The sequence below is a fragment of the Dasypus novemcinctus genome, chromosome 25 (assembly GCF_030445035.2).
Source record: "Dasypus novemcinctus isolate mDasNov1 chromosome 25, mDasNov1.1.hap2, whole genome shotgun sequence".
NCBI lineage: Eukaryota > Metazoa > Chordata > Mammalia > Cingulata > Dasypodidae > Dasypus > Dasypus novemcinctus.
The window spans coordinates 47,874,815-47,895,459 of record NC_080697.1 but is presented as its reverse complement, the minus strand read 5'-3'; the positions used below and the strand labels follow the sequence as shown (position 1 = coordinate 47,895,459).

Sequence of the window (20,645 nt, the reverse complement as noted above, 5' to 3'; positions counted from 1 at the left end):
ATGAAAACACTGGAATATAGACTATAAACTTTATGTCCAGATTAAATTTCTTGAGCGTGATAACTACAATTAATTTGGTTACATAAGTGAATATCCTTGTTCTTAGGAAATGCCCACAGCAGTATTAAGTGTACAAGGAGCAGGTGGTAGGAAGTGGATTGAAAGATGGATCGATACTGAATGAGATGGCAAATGTGGCCAAACCTTAAATTGATGGATATGTTTATCTCAGGGGAGGGCATAGGGGTTTGTTGGAATTCTCTGTATGAGGTTTGTATTATTTTTGTAATTCTCCTTTAAGGTTGAAAGTATTTCCAAATAAAAACTTAAAAAGAAAATAGTACTCAAACCTGACAAGTGAAAAAAAAGAAGACAGGATAGGAACAAATGCAATGGACATGCACTATGCAAAAATATTGCAGCCAAACATGAGAGGCATGCTCTCTTAAAAACTGCAACTGATGCCCATGGTGAGAAATTTCAAAAGAGTCAAAGAAATAGGAAGTCACCTTTGGTGAGTCTGAAATTAAGGTATAGTGAGAGACACCGATGAACTACTTGAGAGATGCAAGTTTTTCCATAGGCAGAAATGCATGAAATGTCATAAAAAACAAACAGTGGTTTTACATAGGAACCCCAAATTGCCTTTGTCAAGGAGGTACATACAGACTCGAAATCTGCTATCATTACTATTTTGCCTTGGAAGGGAAAGGGACTGAAAGGTTAAAAGCTCTTCTAATAAAGATGCAGAAGTTAAACCCATCTGCACTACCTACAACCTCAATGCCTGGTCGCTACCAAAGTTCATGCTCTTAAACTCCCTAAAAATAAGCAGAACTAATTTTGTCATGAATACACGAAATTACTATCTCAGTTTTTTAAACAAAAATATCTAGAAGACAATAAAACACATTAAGAAGTTGGCAATTGGCTGGGAACATGGTTATATAAGAAAAAATACCTACTAGATAAAACCATGGCTAAGAATAATTTTTAACTGCATAGGATATTTTGCCCACTAATTTCCTGTTTGGTTGCCTTTAATTCTTATATAACTAACATCTTGTCAATGCTCTAAATATGACTTCTATTTGGCCAAAATGATGAATCATAGTTTTTCTGTAGTCAATGAACGACCATGGTATCCATTCCAAGAGTCAATAAATAATGCATTTAATTAATTTCCTTTTAAAATTTATAACCAAAGTGTACATCATTCAACTTCTCGGGCAATTCTGAAATCATGAAGTGTTTTCTCAAATACGGTTATAAAAGAATTAAAACATTTCTTCAATTTGAGCATGTTGACACATTATGGAAGATAATCTGTCAAAAATAGAAATATATCCTCTAACAATGAAAAAAAACAGAACTCTTCCATTTCAGAATAGGTCACTTTCTGGGCCCATGGAATCCAATGTGATTTAAATTCTGTGAAGTATTTTTGCTTTTAATATCTAATTTAGAATTTCTACCAATTTCAAAAATCAAGTTAAAAAAATAAGAGAAGCAACAGATTGTTGAAGAGAACATATTCATGTCACTGGGGAGAAATAATGCAATGTAATCTAAATTCCATAAAGATAAGAAAGAAACAGTGTTAGTAATCAATCTAAATCACATGTAATCTAAGACATACTAGGAAGACATAGTAAATATATGTTTTTATTTCTGTTTCAAGCAGTACCACTTTTTAAAATAATTATACTGCAAGCACAAAGTTTTTTTTTGGAAGGGAAATAAATGTGTAACAATATGAAAAGTTAACAGAATTTATATAAAGAAAAACATCTTTGTAGTTATAAAACTTTAGTTTTAAATACTACGCCACCTTAACTATTTGATATAGTACTCATTAGCATACAAAGCCTTCTCTTTAACCTAAAGTGTAATAGTATAAATTTGACATGAGAGATTATTAGAGTAAGTCATTCAGTGCTTGATTCCTTAAAAAGAGAGGAAAAGATGAAGATGAGTTCATAAAATGGCAGGAATGGTTTACAGATGCAGAGTGTGAGTCCCTTGATAGGTTCTCATTGGGTAATAAATCTCACATTTATTGTGCTCAAGACATTTGATAAGATGTCTGAAGTGATGGTAGAAAAGAATAGTGTGATTTAGGATAGGGCAATTTCTTAGCCATTTTCTTTCATTTGGTCCATAATTCTCCCAGCCCAGATGTGCTTGAACAGATAGCCTTTCCTACAGTCTGCTAGCCATATTGCCAGATGTGGGGTATAGAATATTCTAATGTGTTCTCTTCCAAGAAATGAAAAAGTCACATCATCTAAAAGGAAATGGTACACACTCTACAATTACTATTAGAGCCAAAGCTGTGAGTCACCCAGCTGCCTGCACAACACAATTTGGCTACTGGAAAATCCTGATTAATGACATTTTTTTAAACACCAGAGTAACAACTTGACCTGCCAAAATTACCATTTATTTTCACCATTTCACCATGTCTGCCTTGGTTATCTATTACCTTTCATGGAGAATATGAAGGAAGTAAATGAAAATGGTGTTGTAACATATGTTAATCTCAAATCTAAATGTTGCTCCTTCCAAAGGAGAGGGGGGGAAGGCTTTTTCTTATGTCGGCTTTGAGACATGCCAAAGAGTCCTTTCGAGTGCAGCGTCTGGACTCCTTCAAGCTGTGCTAAGATGTTAAATTATCTTCTATAAAGAAATGTAATCAATTCACCACCTACAAATAAGAGTGTTCTTTAAAACACAGATCTCCAAAGTCTACGACTTCAGATACACAATTCCACTTTAATAAAGGGGGTGCTGGTTACTGTTAGCAAAAATCCAAGGCCAACAGGGGTGTATTTCCTCAAGGAAGTGCATTTCTTAAGTACCTAATCTGAGGTCTCGCCTGCCTCTAAGTTCCAAGATGACAGGAAAAGCAGTTGTGTTTTACATTTCGAGCTCTACAATCACCCACGGTCCATACTGGCAGAGTTTAAAAAAAAAAAAAACCACCGAGGATTAATTCACTGCCGATCGCTTGATTTTTAATCAATACAAGGGAGCCCCCACTGATAGGTCACGAATTCCGAATTCGAAGCCCTTGCCTGACTCGCCATCCATTTCAGAGAAGCATCAGACAGGCAGCTGGAATAGAATTACCTAAGAAGTGTGCAAGAGCCAAACGGAAGAGTGGCTGCTTTTCGGTTTCGATAGCAAATAAATCAGCCAGCACGTTCTCCAGTGCCCGCTCCTCCAGCATTCTCTTTCCCCCGCTCTCCACCTGCCAACCTCTCCAGCTCTCCTCTGGAAAGCTCTTTGCCTTGTCGCCCCCTTCCCACCTCTTTCAACTCTGTCTGCCGGAGTCCGCCCCTCCCCATCTCAGGTCCCCGAGTCCAGTTGGCTCCGAAGCCTCTCCGGACGGAACAGCCCGGGCGAGGCGGGCCGGGCTGGAGGTGGCCAGAGCCCTCGCTCCCCAGCAGGCACACCTGGCCCGCGCCAGGCTGCGAGACCGTCCCCGCCGCCCCCCACCCCCTCAGCGCGCCGGGGCTGTAATAATTACATCCTCATTATTTCTCCAGCAAACGCAAGCGAACAAGCCAGGAGAACAGCAACAGCCGCGGCCGGGGGAGGCTTAGTTACAAAATCCTGCACTGGGTAGCGCCTCGCTTAGCAACCGCCCTGAAAAAAGCCCCCGTGCTCCGCGCTCACACTTGCCGAGCGGGGCGGCTGCCACCCCCTCCCGGCGTGCACACCCGCGCGCGGCCCCGCCGCCCCCCGCCGCCTCGCCGACACCGCTGCACCCCGGGCAGGAATCGCCCCCTCTCTCCCGCCGCCCCACGACCGCGCGCGCAGCCCGGGCGCCCCGCACATTTCATTCATTCCCAATCGCCGTCCGCGCTTTCCCACCTCAGCCACCCGCAGGACTGGGGCGAGGGGGCGGATGGGGGGGGATTTTTAATTTGCTTTTATTTGATTTGAAATGCAGTGTGCAAGCCCCCATCCCCCATTCCCTCCAGGCTACCACCCCCGGGCCGGGTTCGAAGCCCCCCGGCCCGCCTGCTGCCCCCCAGGCGGCGCGAGCCTATCCGCGTCCCCCGGCTCGCTCCCTCCAGCCCGCGGGGCTGCAGCTGAGAATTTCACACCTCAGGCAGCGCAGGGTGCCCGCGCCCGGGTGCCTCCACCCTCTGGAGTCCGGGAGCCCCTCAGGCCACCGCCAGCTCCGTGCGCCCCCGGGTCCAGTCGCTCCACGCTGGACCCTGGCTAAGAGGGAAGCCTTCCCTGCCCCCAGCGCCTGAACCCCCTCCCCCCCGGGGGGCTCCGGGGCTCTCTGCGGCCACCAAGCTGCCTTTCGGAATCCTGCTGCTCCCCGGCACCCCGGCTCCTGCAGCCCGGGGCTCTCGGGACCCGCCGAGGAAGCCCCCGCGGGGGCATCCGCGCACCCACGCGGCTCGGTCGCGCTGGGTCTCCCGGGCTCAGCTCCCATCCCAGAGGGCTCGTGCGAGGCAGAAGGGGCAGCAGGTCCCCAAAGGCGGCAGGGCGCCCCTGTGCCGCCACCCCCAGAAGTAGCAGAAAACGCCCACCGCCTCCCTCCCTAACCCCCCGCGCCGCCCCCACTTCCCCGCGCCGGAGCCTCGCCTCCAAGGGTTTGCCAAGAGTCCTTCAGACTTTGCAGCCCCCCAAGCTCCCCGAACCGTGCCTGCTCCCCGGGCAAACTCTCCGCACGCCCCAGTGACCAGAAGCCGGCGACACCGGCCCCCCGACCCCACGGTGCTGCGGGAGCCGACCGCCCCCCGCTCGGCCTCGACGGCACTCCCCCGCCCGGCCACTTGCCCCCCGGTCTCCCCTCTTCCTAGGCGGCCAGGGCCCCTCGGGGTGCGAGCGACCGTACCTTTCTCAGCGCTGACATTCTCAGGCACTACTGTTTCAGCAGGTTCTGGGTGACATGGTGAGGTGGCTGACCCCCTCCGCCAGGCAAGCCGCGACGGGGCGCGGGCGCGCGCGGGCGGCGCGGCGGGCCGGGGCCGGGGGCTCGGCGGTGCGGGCTGAGGCGCCGTGCGCTCCGCTGCCGCCGCGCTGTCCAGCCGCACTCGGAGCCGCGCGCACGGGTTCTCACGGTCGGCGCCTGCGCACACTCGCGCCCCGAGAGGCACCGGCGCACTGGGGGGGCCGGCCCGCGCCGGGCTCCATCTAGAGAAGGTCCGGAGGCATTCCCTCTCGGTGCTTCGAAACTGTAGCGCAACAGCGGCGGCTCTGCGCCCCTAGCCCGGGAGGGCTACTGAGCATGCCCGGGCTTGGCGCGGAGCCCCCAGGGGCGCTTCGGGCTGGCGGGGCCGAGTGGCAAGCGGCGGCGCTTCCAATGCAACCAACTGTTGCACGAGGAAGCGGGAAGGGTCACGCGGGGATAGAGTGAGAAGAGGCGACTCCCCAGGAGAGGCCACCAGAGCTGATCCCGCGGCGTCCCCTGCTCCGGGCACCAGCAGATTTTAAGAGCGCCTTGAAAGTTCGCTTTTGAAGACCGTAAACACACGCCTCGACGCCTGGACAGGTCCAGTCCGCTCTGGACAGAGGTAAGTGACACGTTGGCGCGTTCCTGTGAAGAATTCATTTACAGCTTACAGTCTTCTCGATACCCAAGATGCCCACTTGGCCGAGAGAGGAGAGGAACACTGCAGAGGAGAAGGTATTTTTTTTGCAAAGGAATTTCACTCCAAAGGTTTTGCTGGTGCTGTAAAATATTCTGCTAAGGTGGGTGTTGTAAATACCTCCCACTGTCTCCACGGGCGAACTTAACAGTAGACGAAAGTTGCAGGTGGGGTCTTCCCAGGAAAAAAGTCATCCACCATGACATCTCCAAACTCCATAAACGGCATTCTCCTTAGTAATAAACCTCTCAGACGGGGTCCTGCCGCCTTAGACCTTGAGCTATTGGCCTCATAGAGATGACACCAGCCAAGGAAAAAAAGAAGAATTAATTCAGTAGAAGTTGTGTTGACTACCTGCAGTGATCTGGAAAACTTAGCAACATTGGGCATATTCTGATAGACCCTAGTTAAATAGATGGGAATATGCTTCCAATATCTGATAGCATTAATGAAGGAAAATTATTATGGCCTAAAGAGAAACAGTCAGATACTGATAATAAGAGACCTAATGGTCGTTTCCCGACTCTATCACCCGGCCTTGAGCAAGTCTCAGTACAATTTTTAATACAGATATTATAATGGACTTTTCCATATCTCTAACTGGATTGCTATGTAGTTTAAATGAGATAAAAAGCTGTGAAACAACTAGAAAAAATAAAAATACCAATGTGAAAGTTTATAGAAAGTAATTGATAAGAGTTAGAATAAGACAAGTGAGTCAGATGACCAAAAATATTTGGAACAGGACAAACCAATCTTTTCCAGAACTTCCAAGATCTTTAAAGAAAAACACTTTCTATAAGCATTCTTCATATAATGAGCACTTAAGTATTATACAATTACATTTGTAAAGTTCTAAATGTCGAGGGGAAAACAAATATCAAAGGCACCTGACCACAATCTAGCCTCTCTTGTCTTAATCTAATCTTAAAACAGCTTTCAATTTGTCTCCACCGTGGAAACAGACGTATGAGACAGATGCATTGCATATGCCAAACCTTAACCAAAACTAGATTCTAGAACACATTTTTAAATTTTAAATCCCTTTACTTTCCTGCTCTCTTTACTTGTTCCCAACCATCTTTAAAAAAAAACAATGTAACTCACTCACACTAAGCAACCACAAAAATGAAAAAAAAAAAAAACAACAATGTAACTCACTCACACTAAGCAACCACAAAAATGCACTGAGTGCTATCATGTGCTCTCGTATTTAAACAACACAAACTGTCACTGACCCCTGGAGCTTTGTTGAGAGAGAATCATTTTTAAAGTTTGCACAAATAGCATATTTACAAATCCTTCTCTGAAATAAAAATACAGGATGTTATTGGAGAATATTAAGAGGGCCACTATTATAGTTTCCAATATTAGGAAAGAACTAGTTGAGAAAGTCATAGTTAACTTAAATCTTTATTTTCCATTAAGTTCTCCATAAGCCAATCCTGCTACGGGGATTTGGGTGCAGGTAGCTTATTTAGAAGGTTGCTTGGTAGGAACCAGAGAGAGGTAGTAGGAAAATTGAGTCAGAGGAGGCAAGAAGGATCATGAAGTGTGCATTAATAAGCTGGTTACTTATTAACTGGGGCTCCATCCTGCTGGGGATCCTCTAAGGAATGGTGTAGTATGCACTTCAGAATTGCCTGCCTGTGTGTTGGAAGGCTGGCCGTTTTTCAGCTAAATTCCATTGCCAGTGATTGGGGGGTTTTCCTCCTCTCCCACCCACCCCCAACCCCTTTCCCCTGGGTTGAGCAACTCCCATGGCTTCAAAGAAGACTGTGGGACCTACAAGCTTAGAGACACAGCAGGGGCTTGAGATGGGAAGGAGACGTGTGAGGAACCGTACATCACAGCTGCGATTGAAGTCAGAGGTCTGGCACCTGCTATAGACCTGAAGAAGGAATAGGATTTAGGCAAGAAAAGGACAGGGGTAGGGTTGGGAAAAAAGAGTCTGAAGCAGAAGGAAGAGCAGGTTTTAAGATCCTGGGAGAGGAAAGGACTTGGTGCACTTACCCCCCTGAATGGTTAGAATAACTGGAATAAAGTGAGCAAGGGAGATAGTAGCATAAAATAAATCTAGAGAACAAGTTCGTTTTTGGGGGAGTTTAAGGATTTTGAATTGTATCCTTATAATAGATTTGTGGTAGGATTTTGAGCTTGGCAATGAGATTTTAAGATCAAATTTGGCTGCTGTAAGAAGACATGGTGGTGGGATGGTATGGTAGTTCGAAGCATGTACTCCAGAAAAACATGTTCCTAAATTTAATCCATTCCTGTGGGTGTGATCCATTGTGAATAGGACCTTTTTTTTGTCTTTATTTTTTTTAATGCTACATTAAAAAAATATGAGGTCCCCATATACCCCCCACCCCCCTCACCGCACTCCTCCCATAACAACAACCTCCTCCATCATCATGGGACATTCATCGCACTTGGTGATCTCTGAGCACTGCTGCACCACGTGGTCAATGGTCCATATTTAAATAGGTCCTTCTGATAAGGTTACTTCAGTTAAGATGTAGCCCAACTGAATCAGGATGGTTCTTAATCCTACTACTGGAGTCCTTTATATGTGGAATGAGGCAGAGAAAGAAAGCCGTGGAAGCAAGAAGTTGCAATTCAAGGGAATCCAGAAGAGACTGGAGAGGCCAGAAGACACCGCCATGTGCCTTGCCATGTGACAAACTAAGAAAGAAGGATTGCTGGCAGCCAGCCCAAGAAGGCTGCAGTCCTTGGGGGAAAACATTGCCTTGATGATGCCTTGATTTGGACTCTTTCCCAGCATCAAATCATGAGCGAATAAATCCCCATTGTTTAACCCACCCATTGCATGGTATTTGCTTGAGCAGCCCAGGAAACTAAAACAGATGGCATTATTATATAATGCTAAGAAACCTGGAGAAATCCTAGTGAGAAATGATGAAGACATTAGCTAGCAGTGAAAATAAATTTTATGAGAATAATACACTTGATGTGATTTCCTGAATGGGTTATGGGGAAGAGAAAAGGAAAAGAGGAGTCAAGAATGACTCCCAAGTCTGGTTCAGCAATTGGGTGGATGATGCTTCTGGGAGGCCACTGATTTAAAGACTAATAAATTTGCAGTGGCATGGGTGACATGGAGGTCACTGGTGACTTTAGCACCAGCGGCTACAGTTGAAGGAGTACAAGTCGAAGCCAGATGAACTGTGCAACAGAGTCAACTGAAAATGTCAGAGTGGAGACAGGCTTTGTAGTCAACATTTTCAAGATGTTTGGGTACTAGAGATTAGAGAACTAGGACTCAAGGAGCACAGCAGTTTCCTGGAAAGATTTCTTTTTGAAGTGGGAAATTTGAGAGTAGGCTTAAATGCTGATGGTAATATCTAAGTAGAGAACCACAAGTTAACCTAATCAAGGATATTTTTTCCAGCAGGTATTCCCTCTCTTCTGCATTCTTGATTTTTCAATCACAATTTAATCAGACCCTGCACCATACCAATATGCTCCGTGTGTGTATGTATGTGCTTCCTATCTTAAAAAAATACCTTTTTGCCCTCACATCCTCTCCAGCTACTGCCCCATTTAATTGTTCTTTCTAAAGAGTGGTCTATATTCAATATCTCCAATTTCTCCTGCATTTCTTTCTATTGAATTCCAATAAAGTGTTTGCCTCTAGTGTGCCAAAAAAATTACTGTAACCAAAGTCACTGATGACCTCCATGTTGACAAATCCAATTGTCAATTCTCAGTCCTCATCTTGCTTGACCTGTCAGCATTATTGAAGACATATGATCACTCCCTCCTCCTTGAAATACTTCAGGACAGCACATCATCTTTTTCTCTTTCTTATCTGACCATTTCTTCTCAGGTTCCATAGCTGGGTCTTTCTCATGTCTGCACTTTCTAAAAGTTAGAGTGCTTCAGGGCTTAGCCGTTTGACCATTTCTCTTCTTGGTATATGCTCATTCCTTTCATGAGCTCATAGAGTTTTTTGACTTTAAACACCATCACATGTTGACAAACCCAACTATATGTCTCTATCCTGTTCCTTTCTCTTGAACTCTAAAGTCATATTTAACTGCTCATTTGATGCCAATACATGTTCAATGAGTATCTCAAATTGAGTATGTCTAAAACTGTACACCACAATAGAAAGATGATCATCCAAATGTCCTCGCCAACTCATTAATGCTATTCCAGCCTTCCAGTTTCCAGACCAAAGATAAGGAGCCATTCTAGACTTCTGTTTGCTCTCACAGCCTACATTTGATCAACTCAAAATTCTTTTTGTTTTTTTCTTCAAATACATCCAAAATCTGACTACCTTTTCCTGCAACATCTTATGCTACCACCCTGATCCTAGCCACCAACATTTTTCTTACTGCAATTGATTTAAACTGGTCTCCCTGCTTCCCTCCACTAAAATTGATTCTCAACCAGTGGTTAAGGTGAATTTTTAAAATATAAGTTAGATAGTTTCACTCCTCTGTTCAAACTCTCCAATTATTGTCCATCTCATTCCTGGGAAAAGCCAAAGTTAATATGCTACTGTATATGGTCTTGCCCCAAAATATTATTTGACTTTATTTCCTCTTTGATTTCTTCTACTACTCTCTTTCTGTCATATTGGCCTCATTGCTATTCCCCGAACACAAACATGTCAAGAAATTTCCTTGAAGACTTGTTGTCCTTTCTTCTTTGAACCCTTTTAAAAGGTATCTTCAGTGTTCGCTTCCTCACCTTCTTCAAGTCTTTGCTCCAATTACGTTCTCAATATGGCATTCCGTAACCACCACCTCCCCAATTTTAACTCCACTCCCTGCTTAATTTTTCTCCTAAGCACTAATCTCCATACAACATGCTATTTATTGTACTTATTTTTGTGTCTTCTCTCATTATACCACTCACTGATATAGCCCCTATATCTGGAACAGTGCAAATGCTCAACATACAGATACTCCTTTAAAAAAATTAATGAATAAAATGGAGGGGGGGGGGCGGTAAACAATAAATCAAGGTCCCATAGAGGGTGAAATGAGATTGGACAAGAGGACATGTCGAAGAAACTCACTTGGGTAGAAGAGGACATGTCCTCATTTGTATCTTGATGGAAGAATGGGGATGAGTGGAGACACACGTACTCGTGGGTAATTTTCCTGACAACTCTTAGTTGTTCTATACAATATAAAACAAGGTTATTAGGTAAGAGTGAGGAGGGAACTTTAAGAGATGAGGAGAATGGACAACAGGTGTGTGTGTGTGAAATAGTGTGCGTGAGCCCTTATGCCTTAAAACCCATCGCCTCTCAAATCTCCAAATCTTCTTCCCCATAATTCCTTTTTAGTCTTCACAGCCTAAATCCAGCTAATATTTTAAAACAAATGGATTTGAATAAACTTAAGTAAACTCGTCCTTCCAAAGCAGCTAGCCCGATCCACTTCTTGCCTTCTTTTTAGTTTTTCAAAACTGTGGGTCGCGACCGGAATAGAAACCATTAGCGGACATCACCGATGGTAAGAGTATGTATTAGGCAAATGCTTTCAGAAAAGGCACCTGCTCTACACAAGCAAGCACCGCCCCCTCTTCTTCTGTTAATTTAGTTGCCTAGTCCCAAACTCCGCAGCTAAACATCAAAACTTAAGTTGTTCCCCGTTGCGCTGGAGCCGAATAAGTGAGCATGCGTTGTAGCAAGCTCTCCGAAGGTGGGTTTTAGAAACAATGTGGGAGACTTCCAAACGCTGCCGATGGCAGCCAATGTACAGTCCTATGGAGAGTGATTGACAGCTCAGTAGCAGAATACAAGGATCCGGATTGGCTACTACCAGTTTGTGGGCGGGGATTGTGGGCATGGCGTCCCGGAAGCGACGGAGCCCGCTGGGCCCGTGGGGAATGGTGCTACTGGGGCTCCGGCGGAGGCGCACTAGCGCGTGGGCCCTGTTTCGGAACCATGTCCGGCTTCAGGAAGCAAGGTAGGACGGCGCTCCTGCTCTCGTGGGGACCTTGGCGTTGTAGAGAACCATGCCCGAGGGCGCCGTGGGGCCCGGCGCAGGCCCAGCGCCTGCCCTGGATGCGAGTTCTTGGGCCGCGGGCTCGGCTCGGGGCTCCGCCGGGCCCTCCACCCTCCGGCCGGGCGACTCCCGAAGCCAGGGGCGTTTTCTTGCTCCTCTAGGACCCTCAGGCTCAATCCGAGCTCTGGCCTTACAGATCAGCAATAGAGCGCGAGCTGTTGTCAAGCTGCTGGTCTCTGATCCGTGGAGCAGCCCGGGTCGGAAGGAGCTTAAGCTCTTTGCTTGGACCATAGCCTTTAATAAGTAAATACACGCTTGGTAGAGCCCCTTCGTGACAGATTTTCCAGACCTCCTGGTCTGTGGATTCGCCCTTCAGGAACTTTTATAGCCTGACATTGTAGACATTTTAACATCCCCCCCCCCCCCCCCCGCCCCTTAACTTCGATTTAAAAAAGAAAACTTCACGGGGCTTCAGTTTCTTTATCTGTTCAATGAAAAGTGTTCGCCTACAGTGTAGGTAAATTGCCCGATGCATAGTACTGTTTAGTAAATGCCAAGAGTGTTGTAAGTCAGCGTCAAAGGCCGGAATAAATTTAATTGGTTAACCTCATGGTGCCCTAGAATTGATGTGTAAGAAGGTAAAAGGAACTCCTTTCTCAGTTAACCCCCACAAACTCTGTCTCCCTCCTCATTAACCTCTAATCATCAACATAATGAGAAATGAACGTTTAGACGTGTATCTCCTGTTATTTGGGTTACTTCTGGCTTTAAGTAACTTTAATCCTTCTCTGTGTTTCAAACTGATCATCGTGTTTTTGCCTTTTGAAATGGAAAGCTCAGTGGTGACTATAGTTAATACTTTATTTTTTAAAAAAAGAAGAAAAGGAAACAAATTTCTCAGTAGATAGAGCATGGAGGAAAATATATACCTCCAAACTCTGCCTTTTTAGAAAAACATTGTGTTGGTTTCCCTTACTTATTGAGTACTATTGAGTTATGTTTCACCTAGTCAGTTTTTAAAAAAATTATTTCATAGATTAAAAGTTACTTAATTTCTAGACAATCAAATGTTAGGCTCTAAAATGTACATAAATGTATTTTAATTAGTACCAAAAGCACTTTTAAAAAACCCTCCACAGAATGTAGTATTGACATGCTCTATTAACTAAACGTTAAGATTCTTAGAAACAGATTTACTATGGTAGCTATCACAGTAGTGTTCATGATGGACTAAAGTTATTTTCTGCTTCCCCACATCTTTCTTGGGGATTTCTTGCTACTTGACATTATGTTTTCTCGTTTTAGAGCGCACCCTGTTCCTTTTCTCTTCATGCCCTTTCTTCATGTGTTTCTGACCCTTCTAAGCCCTGAAATTAAATGCTTCCCTATGCAACGAGTTAGATCATATGTAATGCACCTAATCAGGTTCTAAAATTCATTCTCAAATCACTAAATTAAAATTAACAAAATATTTTCATTGATTTAGTCAGGCCTAAACATTTTCCTTGAAACAGGACTCCTTTTCTTATTTGGTTCATGACAAAATTATCATATAAACCTTAGATTGTTTAAGAATATTGTGTTTGGAAAGATGGATTAATAAATCCTGAAGGTATAACATGTAGATGGGAAACAAAATAATAGTTTTCTGTATCTCTTCTTAACAAGATTATCTAAAGAGTACTTCTGCTGTGATAACACTATGAGAAATCCTTAGTGGAGGTTTTAGTTGGAATAAAATTGTAAACAGTTATAGTTTGTTGAAGCATGAAACTGGGGCCATTTTCCTTTCTTCACAACAGCTTTCACATCTTTGTATGGCTTGTAATGAGTGTTACAATTAGGAAAATGTATGACAGCTGGAAAACAAGATGATGGCTTGGTGCTAATTTGCATTGACTTTCTCTTTGCTCTCACAAACTCTCTGCTCTTTGGAACACTGGATCCCAGAATTATGGGAAAGAGTCAATGGGGCTATCTATATTTATGGAAGAGAAATTAACACAGAATGCACTATAGCTCAGTGTATCTCACATAAAGAAAACCATACGCATAACTCTGATTTTAACAGTCATTTATTCAACAAATATTTGTTGTACCTCTCCTTTCGAGTGTCAGGAACTCTTTCAGGTGATGGGGATGCAGCAATGAATAAAATTAAAAAATTCCCTTCCTTCTTGGACTTATGCTGTACAGGTGTAGTTCAAGTTAGCCCTTGAAATTAGAGTAGCAATTATTGATAAAGGAAATGGATGGGGACATATCTAAGGGACCCATGCTGTTTGCATTAGACAAAAGATACTCAGCTCTGTCCTAGACCAAAAAAATATAAAATGGGTAGATTGGCAATCTGAAGTAGTGATTCTAAATTGTTTTTTTTTCTTGAGAGTAGATTGCTTCTGCTAGGTAACATAGCTTGCTCATGTAACAATTTCCCCTATAACAATTTGCAGAAAAAAACCTCAGTATTAATGGGAAGAATATTTTGTTTGAAGCAACACTGCTGAGTAAGAGGTAAATACTTACTTAAAAGTGTTCTGTTTTATTCTGGAAAGTGCACAAACAGTACTAGTTGGAATGAATGACTACCCAGTTTGGCTATCTTGACCATCCTTAACAGATGCTTCTCTAGCACCTTTATTGCCAGGTACACGGGAGTTCATGAGATAACTTGTTTCATTTTTTAGAAAATCTACCTTTTTTTTTTTAAACTTCTGCTTAGATATAGTTCTGCCTTTTGGAGTTTATAGAACGAGTCTCATACCTCTTCTTCTGACAATTCTTCCATGCTTTCAAGCAGCTCTCTTATTCTTCTTGCCTCTCCCTACTCCAAGCTGTATGTATCTAAGTCAGCATAGTTTTGTAGAGAAAGCAAACTTGAACTGGACTTATAAAATAAAGAAAACACTTAAATGCTAAAGTTGGGAGGAGAGCCTTGCCATGGACAGGGTTCTTTCTGGACAAGGAGCCAGAAAACTTGACTTCCTCTCTAATTTCCTCCACTCACTCTGTGCCATTGGGCACTAGAGAAATCACTCATTTTCTGCTCTTTTTTTAAATAAAATAATTTGTGGGGTGAGGAGGAATTAGCGAATGGATGTAACTAAAGACTGTGGCAAAGTGCCTATGCTCTAGCAGTGGGTCACTCCCTCCATACAACCCCCCCGCCCAAGCCTTAGGCCTGTCATTTAACTTTTTATTCTGTGATTCCTCATGAAGACAGGAATACTTATTCCAGCCTTACAGTGTTAATGAGGATTAAATGAGGGAATGCATGTGAAATTGCTCTTAAATATCTGCTTGCTGTCTCCACTGTTGCTTCTATAGTAAAGGCCCCATTATTTCTCCTTTGGTTGGCTAAGACCACCCCTAACTTGTCTTCTTCCCAATTTAGTACTGCATGCTGCACCTAGAATGCCTACAATTGCTTTATAAGAATGTGTTCCTTCCATGACCACTTCCTATAAGACTGACAAGCAGCCCCTCCTGGACCAGGTGTGCCTAGTGCGAACACTGACACTTTAAACCCATCTGGGAGGAGGGCCCTGAGTAATGAGGAGAACAAGATCAGGATATGTGTGGTCTAAAGGTAAATCAGTGCAACTCCAGCTGTATAGAGAGCCATAAGGAGATTTGGCTTTCCGGGACTCTCCCTGATAGAACGTGAACTGTAGGTTGGCCTCATAGCATTCTGGATTACACTTCACCTTGCCATTTCCCTTACTCCTAATATCCCAGCATCTATGGAGTGGATGTGTTCAATACTAGATACTTCTTGTTACTTATTATTGACACTGACCATCGTCCTGACATTCTTGCTGGCAAGAATTCCTGAACCAGTGGTGGTCATGCCGGGGATGTGTGTTTTTCCCCATTTATACCCTTGAACTTACCTGCACTGCGGGCAGTTTTCTTTGGAGTCGCAGAAGAAAAGGGACTGGTTAGTTTACATTTTAACTGGAAAGAAACCTCTTTTTTTCTTTTTGGGGCTATACATTCCTAGTGTCTAGGTGGGTGCGAGGTAACTGACTGTTGGGCAGAGCTTTCATTCTGGTCATATCTGCAGAGCTTCTAGAGCGGAATTAGAAGGGCAGTCACTCACCAGCCTGGAGGGAAAGCCTGGCTTTATTCATCAAAACAGAAATATCACTTTGATATTTTATTCTATATTGAGTTTTATATACTATATCCTTTCCTTCTGGAACAGAATAGGGCGATTCTTTTCATTTGTAGAAATCTTAAAAGATTGAGAATGTCCACATCCTACAGCTCAGACACCAGGGTGGCCTCAAGCCACAGGCAGGAGGGCATCATCATTAGACACAAACTGGAGATCAGAGTTAGGACGTAACTCCTGTGGGACTTCTAGTATACAAGCTGAGCAACATCTGGTTGCTGGAGACTCAGCCTCTGTAGCGTTCCTCTGTATGCAATAAACCTCTGTACAGGTAGACCTCAGAGATATTGAGCACGGCAATAAAGTGAATATTGCAATTAAGTGAGTCACATGAATTTTTTTGGTTTTCCAGTGCATGTAACAGTTATGTTTACACTATATTGTAGTCTGTTAGGTGTGCAGTAGCACTATATCTAAAACAACAATGTAATACCTTAATTAAAATGGGACATGAAGACGCAAAGTGAGCACATGCTTTTAGAAAAATGATGCCAGCAGTCTTGCTCAATGCAGGGTTGCTGCAAACCTTCAATTTGTGGGGAAAAAAAAAAAGCAATTTCTACAAAGAGCAGTAAAGTGGAGTGCAATAAAATGAGGTGTGCAGATTTTTATTTATGTCCTCCCCATCTTCTGGATGACATCTTGTCCCTGTCTTCAGCTCTGCTTGAAGTCTGAATCAAGAGCCTCTCAAATTTCGCTTTTCCTGGGAATAAACTTCCTGGTTTTCTAACAGGTTGAAGAAAGATAGTTCCCTGCTTCATTGGGCAGAGCTGCCATATCTGGGTGAGCCCTGCCCCCATCCTTTCCGTGCTCCCTTAGCGTAGTGCTTCCCCCACTGTCACACTCATTGCCCTGTATATTGTAATTACGAGATCACTTGTCTGAATCCCTTCTGCACTGCAAGCTTCAAATGTTCCCAGCACTTGGGAATAAATATTCAATAAGTATTCTTATTAAATAGTCAGTAAATATTCCTTATTACTGAAAATTTCTTATTACTGAATGAAGAAATGGCTTTCTATGAGTAAAGGGAGCCGAAAGAATGCTGACAGAATAGAGATGGCTATGTTGGGGCCCAGTAATTGAAGAAAGTTTATTATTTAAAAAAAAAAAAAGCTTTAGTTTATTTTACTAGGAATTAAGAAGCAAGTGTCGGTTAGGGGCATAGGAAGAATGGGATGTTTTTTCTCTAAGATGAATCTGAAAGTGGGCAAAATGTGGAAAGGGGCAGCTAGAGATAGGGTCGAGACAATCTGGAATAAGGTGACAGCCAAAGGAAGGAAATGGAAGAGACGGACATGAAAAAAGACCTCCAAGAAAACTGGACAAGGTCTCTGAAAGGATATGTAAGATTTAGGTGAAAATGCAAACAAAAGTTCTCTCTCGATTTGGGATGAATTGGAGTTGGTATATGTGGCTATAGGGAGATGCAGGAGAGTGTTGGTGGAGGGAAGGTGATTTGACGTGGCACTGGGAGGATTTTCATAACCTGGAGATGTCTGCTTCAGTGGGAAGCCGTGTTGCCCAGTCGTGTGGGAGGCTGTATTTCAAATTAGTTGAGAACTCCGACTCTTTGGACATGACCACCTGAGTTCCAACTCTGGCTTCACCAGTAAGTTTGCACTAATTCTTCATGATCCTCGGTTACCTCACCTGTAAAACGGGGGAAAAAGCAACAGAGATGCTGGGAGGATTAAATTAGGTAATGTATGTAAAGTGCCCGTATCCATAATAAACAGTCGTGTGCTAGACGTTATTTCTTATCATCACCCCTGGGTATGAAGGAGGCAGCATGAAGGTGACATGGAAGCAAAGGGTGGCTGTAAGAAATAGCACGGATGAAGAGGCTTTGCTGCTGTGGTTGGTTGAGGTGAGGGACATGTGGGCATACTTGGAATACAGAAGAGAAGTAGCCAATGCCTGGAAGATAGTGCAAGATCCTGAGTCCTGAATTAAAGACCACACAAATGAAAGGGCAAGATATCTTAAGAAGAGGCAGGTTTGAAGAAGGTGAGAGTGACTTGAGGCAGCCCGCCAGCTACTTCTTCCTTCAAATTAGGAGGGACGATGGGTGAATGGATTCAGAAATAGCAGGTATTTCCCATGTCCTTACTACTTACTGCCTTGCTCTCATTCATAAATTGAACCAAATGACCTGTTAATGCAAATAATGTGACTCTTGCAGGTGTAGAATCTTTGTCATTTGCATGTTCTTTGAGTTGGATGCAAAAGCTGCCCAAAGGAAAAAAAACAGATGTAATGAAACTGGAAAAAATGAATATATTAAAATAAAATTATAGTTTATCCTGTAGCTTCAGATTGTTATAAAACGATTTTCTTAATTGTCTTCTGAATGATATCTCAGATTTTAGTCCTTTCCTATTTCCCATTCTCGACAGTCCTGTTGTAATGAGTTTAGTAGTTTGCCAAAGGTCACATCACTAGTTAGTAGCAGTACCGTCTCCCCCACGTTGAGTAGTGGGTTTTTTTTCCCCACTACTTCTTGCTTCCTCCTATTTATGATATATTTTGCAAAGCCTTATAAAAATTTAAATCCCTAATGTCAATTTAGAATGTTTATGAATGGTTAGTAATACAGTAAGTGATAGTAAAAAACTCTACAAGGTAAGTTTTGGACAGTGTTTGCTTAGAATATTTTTCTTTCAAATTGCTAAAGTTTTGGAAGAAAAGTAACATTTAGCAAGTGTCTACTAGTAAGATGAGGATACCACAGCAGATTGGTCGCAGTGTAAGAGTCTAATAATGTTCCCTGTAAGTATTATTTCTGGTCTTATTTTGAGTGCTATTTTTCTTTTAATTAATATTTCAGAAAGCTTTCCACCCCTTATTTAAATCTTAGCCAATTATTTTTCATTTATAATTCTATTTTGAAAGTCATTAAGAAACTATCTTTCATTGAATTATAGACTTTTGTGAAATGATATGCCATTATCAGTTTAATCCTCTTTTCCTAGATTACAGGCAGGAGTTAAATACTTTGCCCATTCTAGAGATAAAATGGGAAAAAAGTGGGTATCATACTCTGGTAAAATTATAGGTAGACTGACAGATGTTTAGCAGGCATTGAAACAAAGTTTTTACTGAAAAAAGAACATTAAAAATTTCAGAGTCCAAAAAATACAATAATCCTAAGAAAATGTTAAGTTTAAAGTAGCTGTTAAAATGATATAGGAAGATGTCAGAATGGAAAAGGGAATAACTTGAGCTAGCATTAGTATTTACTGAGATAGAGGAAGTCCTCCTACTTTTTTCTTTTTTTCTTTTTTTTTAAGATTTATTTATTTATTTCTCTCCCCTTAACCCCCCACCCCGGTTGTCTGTTCTCTGTGTCTATTTGCTGCGTCTTTTGTCCACTTCTGTTGTTGTCAGCGACACCGGAAGCTGTTTCTTTTTGTTACGTCATCTTGTTGCGTCATCCCTCCATGTGTGGCATGCCTGCCATTCCTGGGCAGGCTGCACTTTCTTTCGCACTGGGTGGCTCTCCTTACGGAGCGCACTCCTTGTGCATACGGGCTCCCCTACGCGGGGACACCCCTGCGTGGCAGGGCACTCCTTGCGCGCATCAGCACTGTGCATGGGCCAGCTCCACACGGGTGAAGGAGGCCCAGGATTTGAACCGCAGACCTCCCATGCAGTAGACGGACGCCCTAACCACTGGGCCAAGCCCGCCTCCTAGTTTTCTTTAAAACAGTGAAACAATTTGGTTGGGAGTTGTTTTTGTTTTCTTCCCCAGTGGTGCTCTTTTGGAGGCTTGTCTAATACTAATAGGCAAGTTGAGGCACAGGACCTATCGGCAGACTGGTCCCAGTGAAAGTTTCCCCTGATGTCTATTTCTGGTCTTATTTTGAGTGAAATGAATTGCAATTTTTCATTTAAATATGATTTTTAAAAGCCTGCCAACTCATTTTAATTCTAGATAATGATTTTTCCATTCATAAGCCTATTCATTGTAAACTGTAAAGAGATGTGTCATAAATCTATTTGCTCTGTAGTTTTTCTCTCATAATGAAATATCATGGTCACATTTAAGAATAGTTGTTAATAGCTTGACCTCTTACTTTTGTATTGTTCCTGTGAGTATGTATTCCCATCAAATTTACTGCTTCCTATCAATATCATTTTTTAAAATAAAGTTGTGTTGTTTTGTTTTGTTTTGTTTTTAACTGATTTTATTCCTAATAACCCCAAATTAGTTGTACACATTTGCCCTCACTGATAGACATTTTTCCAAGACACATTGTTTATAGGGATGATAAAATTTTTGAAATGTTTAGAGAATCACAAATGAATGAATATAATTTTCAATCTCTTCCATAACCAAGAAACTTTCTAAATGTACAGTATGTATTTGGGGAAAGGAATGTATCATATGACATCTTTTTAAAAATAAAGTATATGTGTGTATACGGATAGCAAGGGGGAATATATTACTTTTGTGGTCAAAGTGAATATTTTTAGGGAAAAGAAAAGTATTTGTTGCATTGATGGGATAGTCTATTTAGTGGTATCAAAGATCATGGGATGCATATTTTTTTCTATCATAGAGTTTTCTTTTTCCTTTCTACATGCAATTTTTTTTTTTCAGAAAAGACTATAATAATAGAAGAAAGTATCCTTATTTCTTTCCTCTCATAAGAGCCAATTCAAATAGAATGTACCCCCAAATTCCCATAATCAAGAAACTTTACCTGGACTATGAAGTACCCTGGAAGGGATGCAGCACTTCTCAATTAGTTTATTTAGCCCTCAGTACCTGGAGGAGCTTGTTAAACACTTCACAACTGCCTTGGGTTTCTGCTGTAACACCAAAGCAAAATAGAAAAAAGAATTCCTTGAAATGCT

The 20,645-nt window shown here is 42.7% G+C and overlaps 2 protein-coding genes across 4 annotated transcripts in view; one reads left to right on the top strand and one right to left on the bottom strand.

The window, feature by feature from the left end:
- DLGAP2 (DLG associated protein 2) overlaps positions 1–5,084 on the bottom strand; it is a 1,108,217-nt gene extending 1,103,133 nt beyond the window's left edge. For 2 of the 3 annotated variants that reach the window (XM_058287984.2, XM_071211854.1), the window contains exon 1: positions 4,862–5,084. Coding sequence is in view for 1 of the 3 variants with exons in the window: in XM_058287983.2 (XP_058143966.1) it covers positions 4,862–4,879 (18 nt within the window). In the remaining 2 variants the exon portion in view is untranslated. The remainder of the gene's footprint in view (positions 1–4,861) is intronic. The other variant, XM_058287983.2, reaches the window with a different exon arrangement.
- Positions 5,085–11,426: 6,342 nt separating this feature from the next.
- Positions 11,427–20,645, top strand: part of ERICH1 (glutamate rich 1) — a 114,912-nt gene continuing 105,693 nt past the window's right edge. The window contains exon 1 of the mRNA XM_004463146.4: positions 11,427–11,566. Within this exon, the coding sequence (XP_004463203.1) occupies positions 11,545–11,566 (22 nt within the window). The 5' untranslated portion in view covers positions 11,427–11,544. The remainder of the gene's footprint in view (positions 11,567–20,645) is intronic.